The sequence below is a fragment of the Vanellus vanellus genome (genome assembly GCF_965231255.1).
Source record: "Vanellus vanellus genome assembly, chromosome: 4".
In the NCBI taxonomy this organism is placed as follows: domain Eukaryota; kingdom Metazoa; phylum Chordata; class Aves; order Charadriiformes; family Charadriidae; genus Vanellus; species Vanellus vanellus.
This window is the reverse complement of record NC_138909.1, coordinates 43,191,109-43,203,422: the sequence shown is the minus strand read 5'-3', so window position 1 is coordinate 43,203,422 and position 12,314 is coordinate 43,191,109. Positions and strand designations below refer to the sequence as shown.

The following is a 12,314-nucleotide window of genomic DNA, read 5'->3' as shown; positions in this document are numbered from 1 at the left end:
TAGTTCCCTATCCTGCAGCTGCACAGTCACTGGTACCTGCCTACTTGCAGGACTGTGTTTGACATCACTGAATTGCTCTGCTCTTTTTCTGACCACTTTTCCTGCTTGTCAGTCTCGTAAGGTGGACCTGTGTCCTTGCAGCCTTCCCCAGCTGAATGGTATCATAACCACGCAAGTGTGAGGGATGGAGCCAGCAGAGAGCAGAGGTGCACTCCTCCGGCAGTGAGGCACTGCCAAGTGCCCTCCCAGCGGCTGGCACCACCTGCAGCCATTTCATCTGACCCACAGGCATGGGCTTGCACAGGAGAAGTGGGCATCACAGGCCTAGAAAGTCAGGATCTGCAGTATCTCCCCCTTCCCTTTGCAGGTTAATGTAGTGCTAAGAAGCCAAGTCACAGTGTCTGGGCCATCAAAGCAGCAAGGAGCCCAAGGGCGACTGACCAGCAGTCAGGCAGGGACCTGGCAGGGAAGACGCCATCAGAGTGCACCGCAGGCTAGTGAGGTCTGCCCAAAACTCAGCAGTATGGCATATAGGAAGCTGCGCAAAGTAAGGAGAGCCCAGAACACTCTCAGCCCCTGCACATGGGTCTCATAACCAGACTCATATACAGCAATAGAAACTGCGTGCTGGGTGCAGGACAGAAAATGATGCTGTGGGAAAGCCAGCTCGGGGCTACCTGGTTGGGTTATTCATGTGCAGGGAGCAACTACTGGGGCTTGCTGGGCACAGGCCGTGCTCATGCCTGCTCTTTGCCTCATGGCCTGCACCAGCCCCTGCTGCGTTTTGTTGCTGGGGCACGCTGACTTCGAACCTGGCCCTAGAGAAGGCTGTTGGGGCAGACTGGAGCAGTCAGTCATGGCAGGGACAGTGCTGGGAGCAGCCCAGTGCTCCTGGAGTGGTTGCAGTGCCCAGGAACGCAGCACGGTTAGAGGTAGAGAGATGTGGATGACATTACCCTGTCCACGAAGACTGTCAGAGAAGGAAGTCAGGCAGGACTGTGCATACACAGGTGTGTTTGCTGTGATTCTTCCCTGTTATCTCTGGGAGCACCTGCCTATTTGTTCCATGGTTTTCTTGGACTCTGAAGTTGAGCTAAGTGACCTCTAATTCTTCACTTGCTTTTCTTTTTTTCCTATCAAAGACAGGCACTGTGTCACTCCTTTTTCCTGTTCTCTGAGACCTCATCCGTCCTCTAACAGTTCTCAACTTATCTTCAGTCCAGCCAATCTCATCACATTTTCCCTTATCTAGCACAAGCGTACATCTCTGTCACTCATGTTAGCAGTGTTAATCATGCCATTGCAGCCACCCTCCCCAGTGCGGGTTGGGGGGAAGAAGGCATTGAGCACTTGAGTCCTGTCACCTTCTGCTGTCCCTCCCAGTCTCAGTAGGACAGTGGGCCACATGAGCTGCTCAGCATCCTCCTACTGACACCTTTCTTTTTGAAGGTTATCTTGCAATCCTTCATGTTTCTTGCTAGTTACAATTAGTCTCATGCTTTGACTTCCCTGATTTTTTTTTTTCTGTTCCTTATAGTTTTTTCACCCAGTTTCTACTTTTATGGCCTTCCTTCTGAAGTTTTGGGTCATTATTTGGATGATGAACCCCCCCTTCCCTCAGTGCTGGGATGGTTTCTGTTGTGCCCTATTGCTTCATTAAAGCCCTGCCAGGTTTTCTGAATGCATTTTGTTGGACCTGATCTCCGGCCCCCTGAATTCCTTACATTTTCTCTGAAAGGCACTCTGAAGTTGCTCTCCACTTCGACACCCTCGAATGCTTCCTCTCTTTTATCTAAGATAAGGTCTGGGAGAACCTCCCCTGGGGTTTCCTGCACTCCCTGGCCCAAAGCCTCGGTAGCCCAGGCCGGCGCGGGCAGCCGTGGCCTGGTGCAGGCAGCCCCAAAGGATGCCTGGCTGTGGGGGATGCCTGAGAGGCTCCATCCGGGAGTGGGCCAGGACGGTCCTGACCCTGTGGCAAGCTGGTTTTCTCTCTCTCCTTTCCCAGGTGACATGCCTTCTGGAGGCCAGGGCCGGTCTGTACCTAGGGTATGCCCAGCAACATCTTCCTCTTCTGCGTTTGCTCTTTATTGACAAGCTACACCCCGTAATTCCCAGGCCAACCCTCAGCGTGTGTTATGCCAGTCAGATGCTCATTTTAGATGTCCACAAAGACGTGCTATGGCAGTCGTTCGTTCCCTGTGGCGCTTGCATAATTGCGCCGGTATGTGGGGCGAGGACCATGCCGTCCTGGGGGTGATGGCCCTGGACGCCCACCTCCCAGGGCGCCCTGTGGGCTCTGGTCAGGGGCTGTGGCCCACAGAACCCGCTCCGAGCTTGAGCTTGCTCAGCGGCTGCCCTCGGAGACGTGAAAGCCGGAGGGTGGGGAGGCCGAGGCCCCCACGTCTGGGGAAGGGGCGGCAGGGTTAAGGCCAAGGCTCCATCTCCTGCTCGGCCTCAGGACAGTGTGTGACGTGTCCTCCGACGGCTCTGGAAGCCGAAAGCTCTCCCGTGGGACGCGGAGAGCGCGGCGGAGCGGAGCCAGCCACGGCGGAGGGGCAGCTCCTTTCCCGACCGGCCGCAGCCGGGGGCGCTGCCCGTCCTCCCGACGCTCCCGCACCGGCACAAGGCGGCCCGGTGGAGGCGGCCCCGGGGTGGGGACGATCCCGCTCTCCCTTCCTCGTCCGGAGCCTTCCCCCCCCTCCCTCCCCGCCCCGACACGTGCGGCCTCGCGCGGCCCCGCCCCGGCCCCGCCCCACGGCGGCGCGGGCGGTGGCGGCGGCCGCGGCGGGCGGAAGCGCGCGGCGTGCGGCAGCGGCGCATCGCGGCGCGGCGGCGCGGAATGGACCCGCCGGCCAAGGAGGGGTCGCTCCTGGTGCAGCACAGCCACAAGTTCGGCACCAAGGTGGCTCTCCGGGAGGCGGGCGGGGGTCTAGGACCGGGCGGAGGGACGGGCCGGGGCCGGGTCGGTTTGAGCCGGGCGGGCTCTCTTCCTCCCGGGGCGCCGGGCGGTCTCCCTACCGCCGCTCGGGCCGGGCCCGCCGTCCCCGCTGCTCGCCGCCGCCCCGGTCGGGCGCGCTGCCGGGCCGCGGGCGCCGCCCGGCGATTGGGGAAGTGGGGCCGGGGCTGTGTCGGTCGCCGGCCCCGGGCGGGACGGGGCACCCGGGCGGGGGGTGGGAGTGAGAGTGAGAGTGGGACCGGCCCGGCGGAGCATCCCGGGCACCCTGGCGGGAGGCTTTCCCTGCCGGCCCGCCGCTGCCCGGTCCCCGGCCCGGTGTGACCCCGCTCGCTGCCTTGCAGAGGTGGAAGCGGAGCTGGTTCGTGCTGTACCCGGCCAGCCAGCACGGCGTCGCCCGCCTGGAGTTCTTCGACTGCAAGGAGCCGGCGGCGCCGCCGGAGCGGCTGGGCACCAGGCGGCTGGACAAGACGGTGGTGCGGTTGGCCGACTGCACCAGCGTGGGCCCCGTGGCCGAGAGCGGCCCCCGGGCCGGTACGGCCGTCTTCCGCCTGGAGACCAGCGACAAGAGCTACCTCTTCGCGGCTGACAAGCAGCAGAGCGAGGAGTGGGTGGCGAAGCTGTGCGAGATCGCCTTCCCGGTGAGCCCCCGGGGCGAGCGGAGGGGCTTCCTGGGCACCTTGCCCGGGGGGAGGGGGCTGCCGCAGAGCCTGTGTGGTGGGGGGTGGCGGTTTGACTGCTTCCTACACGGCTGGAGGGCCCGGCAGCACAGGGAGGGGGCCACTGAGGCACCCCTGAGTGGTCCCAGGTGGTCAGAGCGCCTGGCCCTGGGACTCCTGTCCGTTCTCAGTAGCTCCTGCCGTGCCAGCAGCCAGGTGGGTTATGGGACTCCTCAGTGCGCTGTCACTAATTCATGGTTGCGGCTCCAAATTTGACGTCGGGCTTTCCTCTCCGAGTGTGGAGCCCGTCCTCACCTCCTCCAGAGGCCTGGCGGGGGCCGGGTGATGGCTGAGGAGTGTTTCCTCTTGGCCCAACCACTACTGCCTTTTTCCTGCCCACAGCGGCGGCGGAAGCAGAGCCCCGAGAGCGTTGCAGTGCCTGGCTCCGGGACCCACCTGGCTCCTGGGCGGCAGCGCCAGCAACTTCAGGGCCAGTGCACCCCCTTGCCCAGCCGCGGGGCTCACTCCCTCCTGCTGCTGGGATCACCCCATCAGCTCTGGCACCGCAGCACAGCCCTCCGGGTCCTCCGTCCCCTGCTTGCGCCCCCATAGCGGCTCCGCAGCCTTCCCTGGAGCGGGTGGCCAGCCAGCGCGACGCCTGCCTGTGAAGGCAGTTTGGACAGTGGGTGGCCTACATGTACGGTTGTCCACACCGCTCTGCGAGAGCAGCCCATGCCTGCCCTACCCCACGGGTCCCCCACTCGCCCTCCTAGGAGATGTTTGGCCAGCGCCGGGTTGTGCTCTAGTTGATTCCAGGCTTTGAGTGCTGCCTGGCAGGATGGATGGCTGCACAGTTGGTGATTCCAGGGCCTTCCCGCAAGGATCTGGGTGTTTGCCAGTGTGATTTACCTTAAGCCTTTTTTTGTCCCTGTTTGCGTCTCCCTGCAGTCTGTTGTCAAGCCAAATGCATCTGTGCAGCAAGTGCCCTGCTGACCAGGACAGGAGGCATTAGTGTGGTACTGGAAATTACTCCATGCCGGCATCTGTTTGGTGCAGACACTGTTGCAGCCTTTGTCCTGGAAGTGGCTTGTGGGGCTGAGCTGGGGACACAGCACGTGCCTTTGGAGTGGTGCAGAGCAGTGGCAAGGCAGGGGAACGTCTGCTCGGAGCAGGGGTCTGCTCAGACTTTCTTTCACACAGTAGCTCAGTTGTGTGCTTGGAGGTCCAGAAGCAAAGCTGACAGTTTAGGAAGCGGCGAGCAAACGGCTGCGAGGATGGCACGTGTTCTAGCAAGGCCTGGCCTGGAGCAAGGGGCACAGGAGCTGCGTGTGGCCTCTCTATAAAATGCTGAAGATCCTCAGCTGTGATTTCTGGTAATCTGCGTGGAGAGCATGATTTTGTGTCATGTTGTCTGTTGCCGCCCAGAGGGTAAGCAGGATTCTGTAGCTTGGGAACTGGGGCTAGGGATCATTTGGAGTTCAGAGCAGAATTTCTTCTCCTTTTGAAGATAAGGGAAAGTGCAGTCAAACGGAGTCCTAAAGGGCTCTGGCAGACCGGCTGGCCCTTGACTTCCCGATCCCAGGTTCCCTGCTGCATAAGATGCTTTAACTGAGCAGGAGCTGCTGCTATGGGCTCTAAGGACACTAGGTTTTAGCAGTCCACATTCTATTTAGGAGGCAAATAAGAGGGCCTGATGGCCCTTTTTGGGCCTTGCCTCTTGAAAAGAAGCTCATGTGGCTGGGTTTTAAACTGAAACTGTGACACTGTGTCTTCTGCAAGACGGACGCTCTGCTGCAACTCCATCCCACGTGACCCTGTGAAACAGCTTCCAGCTCCTGTCCAAATTCAGACCCTCGTGCACCAGTGCAGACTCTGCTGAAGCAGCTCTTGCAGGAGCATCTGCGAGCCTTTCATTTGCGTGGGGCTTCCCTGCAGGAGGATCTTTGCTATTCGGTGGCAGCAGCGAGGGTGCATCCCCCACGCAGGCCCTTCGGGGACCTTTGCTGCAGGGACACGGTGGCTGACAGAGTGTGTGCGTTGCACTTTCAGTTCTGCATGCGCTAAAATAGAAGTGCTTGCTTCCCTTCTGCGGGCTGTGCGCTGGTACCGGCACCGCCTTCCCGCCTGTGCAGAAGCGGGACACAAACCCTTGTGTTACTGGGTCATTCCGTCAGCTCCCTCCCTTGCTCGTCCCTCTGGGAGAGGGTGCCTGGCCCTGTGCGATGCTTTGGGTGCCGATGTCGCCCTGTGCTGGAGCACATCGCTGAGGAAGCACAGCTGTTCTCTGCCTCGGCACCAGGGCACCCGCACGCCCGTGCCGTAGCCGTCAGAGAAGCAGCAGCGGTGGGGGCACATGGGACCCCTGGGTGCTGCCCTGCCGGAGGCCGCGTTTCAGTGCTGGTTTGTGCCGCGCTGCGGGGCAGGGTCTGCAGGGCATGGCTGCCGGCAGTAAGTGCTTTTTTTTTCCTGCACCCTGTCCAATGCACAGCCCAGCGGGGGCCCAGGGTTGTGCCGGAAGTTCATTCTGTGCTGCCTGTCCCTGTTCATCCGTGTTCATGTTGGCTCAGGGTGGGGGAGTCTGGGGTCTGCCACCAGCTCTGGGCAGGGAAGGGCTTGGTATGGCTGTAGGACAGCCAAGCTGTGTGGGGTGGGATAGGCTCCTTGGGGAGCAGTGGTGGGGCCTCAGTGACGCTGGGCTGGGAGGACAGTGGCTGCAAGGGGACCCAGGGGCTGATGTGGGAAGAGGAGGCTGGGGCTGATCTGCTCTCCCTTGGCAGGGAAATGGCCCCAGCGATGCTGGCGTGGCAGCGTGCCGTGGCAGAGAGGACAGCGGGGAGGCGCCAACCCTGGAGATGGCCGTGAACTCCATCTACTATTCAAGAGATGAAGGTGGGACCTGCTGCTGCCCTGACTTTGGGCCACCTTCTGCAGGGCCTGTCCTCCTGCTGCCCCATCACCAGGGCTCTGGTGGGCAGGGCGAGGCCTCGCCTGGAGCTGGGGACATGGCATCCTCTGCCCTCCCCTGAGCATCCCTGTCCCCACAGTGAACGCCTTCTGGGTGACAGTGCAACGGACCGAGGCGGCGGAGCGATGTGAGCTGCGCGGCACCTACGTGCTCAAGGCTGAGCGTGACAGCCTCGTCCTGAAGGACCCACGGACGAATGAGATCCTCTATGTCTGGCCCTACCGGCTGCTCCGGAGATATGGCCGGGACAAGGTGGGGGTCGGGGGGGGGGGGCCCTGCATGCCGCACACTGAGGCCTGTTCCCCCGCAGGCTTTCCCTTACCGAAGGGTAAGGAGCTGATGTGCCCGATCAGCCTGTGGCAGCCATACAGCAGACCCTGCCAAATGCCAGAACTGCTGCAGCCCTCGGTGACCACAGCAGAGTCCTCAGGGGTATCTGAGATCCTGTCTTTCCTCAGTTCCCACCTGTGTCACCACGCAGGAGCATGGGCTAGCAGGACACCCGTCCCCGCTGAGGGCATGGCTGTGCAGAGCCCCTCTCTGTGTGGTCCTTGCCCCACTCCCATGGGGCAAGCCCCTGCCGGCCCCTCTTCCAGACATCCCTGCAGCTGGCTTGCCCATGTTCTCCATCCCAGCACTCCCCAGCCCATGCTGTGGGCAGACATGTCCTTCCATGCTGCGCGCAAGCTCTCCCCAGCCTCTGGGGACCTTGGCTCTCTGCAGTCCCGGCTCTGCCCTGGGTTCAGTCCATCCCTCCTGAAGGATGGTGGCCAGAGCAGGAGGGGCTGTTTGAGACACCAGTTACTTCAGATTTGTTCACCTTATGGGGTGTACCTCTCCTAGCCTGGCTGGTCTGTGTAGGTTTGTCCCCTCTGCAGTGTCCTCCAGCAGCGTGTCCCCGATCTGTGTTGCTGCTACCCTGAGCGCAAGAGGTACCTGCCACACTGGATGGGGAGGAAGTGGTCACCCCAGGGCTGTGTACAGAAGTGATGGTGTCGGCTGCTGTCCACTGATGGTGCTTTCTGCAGCACTTTACCAAAACAGAAGTGGAAACAGCTGCTCTTGGGGAGGCATCTGGCTCGTCCTCAGGGTCTGTGCCAGGGGCAGGATGAGAGCCACGTGGTGTGAGGACCAGGCAGCTGCACCCACAGGTCCCCGAGCGGTGATGGGTTGGCTCTGCTTGTGTTTGGCAGCATTGGCCCACAAAAGGAAGTCTGGCCTCAGAGTCTTTTGCAGCAACCCCAGAGACTGCTGCTGCATGTGAGAGAGCACCAGTGGGACAGAAAATCTCACCTAGATTCAGGGACTGAGGTCCAGGAAGGGTGTGGGCATCTGCTGGTGGGAACCTGTGCATGCATATGTGTTCAGGCCTGGGGAACACAGCCTTGATGCAGGACTTCTCTTTGAAGTACTTTATACCATTAACATAGTAATGCTGGTAAGGCAAATGCTTTGCTTGCTGTTGGTAGACAAGCCGTTGCTTCTGGCCTTTCTCCTGTGGAATGCTGTGTTCCTCCGTCTTGTACCCCTCTGCATCGCTTTCCTTCTGCCTGACTGATGCTGACTTACCCAAGATGCCCATAATAGTTCCCCCTGCTGAACTGTCACTCATCTTCTCGCCCTACTCTGTTCTCGGTGCTAACTGCATATTGTTTCCTAGACTATCTGTTCCCAGTTGTTGACCCTGCTGGAATTGCTCAGGTAAGGCAGCAGGTCTCCAGAAGGACCTGCAGCTCTGGCCCTCGGGCATCTTGCAGTGATGTTCGCTCAAGTGTGCATCCAGCTGCGATTTCACAGCTCGTTCTGGGCTGTCGGGCAGCGCAGCCTCCCCCTGCCCAGGCACTGCGCAGCCGCTGAGCGCAGGGTGTCCCTGGGGAGGTGCTCGCTGAGCTGTGTCCCTCGCCGCAGGGTGCAGGAGCAGGATGTTCAGTGAAGTCTCTCTTGCAGGATGCGCAGGATCAACGCCGCAGCCATGCGCCCTTCAGCAGGAAATGCAGCCTGCACGATGCGCTGGGCTGGCAGGTGCTGGGCAGGATGTGACCCTTCCGCTTCCCCTGCAGGTGATGTTCTCCTTTGAAGCTGGCAGGCGCTGTGACTCTGGCCCAGGGAACTTCACCTTTGAGACCAAGCAGGGCAACGAGATCTTCCGCCTGGTGGAAGCCTCCATCCGGGAGCAGAAAGCGCAGGTGGAGGAGAACCGGCGAAGCTGTGACTCACTGGAGTCGGACAGCCCCAGTGTGGTGCTGATCCGCCAGGCCCTGGCCGACTCTCTGAGCCTGGAGCTGCCCTCCGAGGGAGATGACACCCCAGCACCCAAAGCGGGGCTGGCGCCCAGGCCCAGCGCAGCAACAGAGGAGAGAGATGCCACATCTCTGCTGAAGACCCGGACTCTGCCAGAGCTCCCTGTGCCGCAGCCCAAGCCGGCGGTCCCGAGCACACCCCCGCGCTCCCCTCTGCCAAAGGTGCCCCGTGCGGTGCAGCCGGCCGAGGACCCATCCAGCGTGTACTCAGAGCCCCTGGACTCGGTGAAGGGCTTCCGTCCCTGGCTGGACCCACTGTACTCAGACCCCATAGACAGCAAGTCCACGAGTGGGGCCAAGGCACCCGGCGGTGCTTCAGATGAGACGAAGTTCTGGCTGCCGGCGCCACTGTACGAGCAGGTGCGGGCTGAGGGGCGCAGCCAGGCTCCGACAGTGCCCGGGCAGAGGGAGCACATCTATGATGAGCCCGAGGGTCGTGCTCCCCGCTCGCTGCCACCCCCCACCTGCATCTATGACGAAGCACGGCCCACAGGCGAGGCCTGGCGCACCCAGGGCCACGATGGCAGGGGCGGCTATGAGTATCCCTACAATCCCAGCACCGACGACTACTCGGTACCTGCCTTCCAGGCCAAGGCCAAGGGCCCCAAGCCACTGCCTGCCCCCAAGCCCCAGGCGGCCTTTATCCCTAAAGGCGGCGAGAGGAGCGGGGACCCTGGCTGGCGGCGGGGGAACCCCGCTCCTGAGAAGGCGGTCGTCAAGCCCAGCCTCAACAGCAGCAACAACAACAACAACGTGGAGGTGCTGTACAGCCGGGTGGTGAAGCCCCAGCACGTGCAGAAGAAGGAGCAGTCTGTGGATGAGTGCAGCTTGTCGCCCGTCTACGAGGACCTAGGAGAGATATAGCGTGCTGCTGCCTTGTACCTGCCCGGGGGAAGACTGGGGGGGTCCCAGGCCTGTTGGTGAGCAGTGCTGGCTGCTGCCCTCCACGGGTCCCGGGGGTGGCTTGGGGCTGAGGACTGTTCTGGCTCAGGCAGAGCCCCTCTTGCTCAACCAACGCTGGCAGGAGCTGCCTTTCCCTGGAGGCCCTTTCCACAGTGAGAGCAAGAGCGCTGTGGCTGGTGCAGGTGCCAGCGTCCTTCTCCAGCTCTGGAGCTGGCTCCGCTGCCACCTCCTGACCCTCAGGAGGTCTGGCTGTGTTGCCCTGCGCCTGCTGCTCTGCCTCTGCTCTGGCTCCCTTCTCTGACCAGGCTGCAGGGCTGGGGTACCTGTTGCAGTGCACGGAAGACTGCTTGCCACCAGTCTCTGAAAGTATTTTTATACAAAAATTATTTTAATATTAAAATCTGTATGTCTTGGAAGGAAACATTTGCCTGTGGCATGTCTGGGCCGTCAGGTGTATGGAGGGGGTGCAGCGCTGTGGAACGGGGTGGTCCTGCTGAGCAGTGTTCACGTGGTGGCACGTTTGTGTCTGTGCCAGAGCTGCTGAGCCAAGAGGAAACCCTGAAGAAAGGTTCAGCTGTGGCTCAGATGCCCTGATGCCGGGGGATTAAAGGGATATGAGAGTCAGGCTCGCACATACCTTTATGTGCTGATTGGGGCACAAAGTGGTGTGATGGCCTGAAAATGTGTGGGTCTTTTCGGAGCATAAGTCTGGGCAGGGCCAGGCTCCAGCTCTGCTGCAGTTCAGTGACTCTTGATTAGTCACAGGACCTCTCCTTCCCCAGCCTGATCCCCCTGCTGATTTTCCCCTCTCCTGCTCCCAGCTGTTCTTGAAAGGACTGTGATGGCCCAATCTGATCCCATTGACTTTAATGGCAAAAACTGATCTCTACCGTGTGGTCTGAGGCCAGGGGTTTGGCTGTGATTGCTGTGTGGCCAGCCTTGAGCAGAAACCTATGCCAGGGAAAACCAGGTTGTCCTTTTGGTGCTGGCAATGGTTTTGAGAGATTTTATGTCCCTTCTGTGTGGGGCTAGACCAGGACCCTGGCACTGTCTGTCCCTGAGCCTGGACGGAGCTGCTGGTGACTTCTGCAGGTTTACCAGCCTGTTGATGTAGACAGCAGCAAAACAGCCAACTGACAAGCAGCACTATGATGTACCAGTGCAGAGGACTAAGTGTGACTTCTATAGCTCAGACCCTGGGAGCCACAAACTGTTGGGGAAGTCTGAAGGATCATGTTCAGGTCCCCAGACGGGTGAGATGGTGACAAGGCAGTGAGGTCTGACTGGGCATTTGTCTGATGCCCAGGTTGCAGTGGGGAAGCTTCAGTCCTGGAATAATGCAGCACAGCTGTAGCCAGGACCAATTTGTGGCTGTTCTGTGCTGGGTCCTCTACCACACTAGGGTTTTGCTGCAGGAGAAGGGGAAAAGCCTAAGGGGCTTTGGGAATCTGAGGGAGGCTGAGGTGGTTCCTGCCTGGGATGAGAAGCATGAGCAGCAGGCATCTGCTGCTCATGGTTGGTTGCTGGATGGTACCGTGCTTGTGTTCCTGTCCATGGTGGGTCCATGTATACATTGCAAGAGCAATTCTGCTTGCCTGTTCCAGAGAAGAGCTCTGGGCATTGCTTAGCAGGGCGCCCAGGCCACCTGCACGTAATCCTTGCTCATGACTCCAGTGTGAGGCTCCAAGACTTAAACCAGGAGAGCCGCGTTCCAGGAGCAGAGCCCTGGGGCTCTTCCTTCCATATGGCCATGGGTATTTGTGCATCTCCATCACTGCGGTCACTGTATCTCAGTGCACTGTGTCCACTCCGTCCTGTGGAGCTGAGCATGTCCAACATGCAGTGGCTGATCCAGCTTTCACTAAAGAGGGTGATGGTGAGGAAGGAAAACTCTCCAGCATCTTTGCCAGACCAGGGGTCCCTGCACAGCCCTGCACTCCTCTTGGCTGGGAAGAAAGGACATTTATTTTTTCTTGTTTCAGCAATGACATCATCTCTCGTAACAGCCAGCTTGGGACTAAGATGTAAGTGCGCAAGACAGGAGGAACACTCCTACGTGTGGCCTGCTTTATTTATGCACCCAGCCACATGACAGAGAAGTGTGTGCAGCAGGGAAGGCTCTTAGTCTCTGCTGATCGTGAGAGACTGTCCATTCTTTTCTGTCTCAGTGTTGTGGACCAGACCTGTCATCTTGCTCAGGCTGCTGCTCTGTGCTTCACCTTATCTCCTTTCTGGCAGCAGTTCAGGGTCTAATAGATGCTTTGGGAAAGCGTAAGAAATAAGGTAAATGCAGAGTGAGCCTTTGGCTGGTCACAGCCTTCCTATTGCGAAAGCAAAAGTCTGCAGTGAACCCTGAATTTAGGACCAGGAGATGGTCTTTCTGCATTCTGCCTAGATTAGGATTTCTTCTGTCTGCCTTCATAGAATTGCAGAATGGTTAGAGTTGGAAGGGACCTTAAAGATCAACTAGTTCCAACTCTTCTGCCGTGGGCAGGGACACCTTCCACTAGACTAGGTTGCTCAAAGCAACCCGG

General features: G+C 59.9%; 1 protein-coding gene across 1 annotated transcript; it reads left to right on the top strand.

Moving 5' to 3' along the window:
• Window positions 1-2,839: 2,839 nt before the first annotated feature.
• Window positions 2,840-10,191, top strand: DOK1 (docking protein 1; the record flags this gene model as incomplete). Its single annotated transcript, XM_082482718.1, has 5 exons — window positions 2,840-2,902; window positions 3,298-3,594; window positions 6,390-6,501; window positions 6,657-6,829; window positions 8,638-10,191. 5 exons carry the CDS (start codon window positions 2,840-2,842, stop codon window positions 9,739-9,741), a joined length of 1,749 nt encoding a protein of 582 aa, XP_082338844.1. The 3' UTR covers window positions 9,742-10,191.
• Between the last annotated feature and the right edge of the window lie 2,123 nt (window positions 10,192-12,314).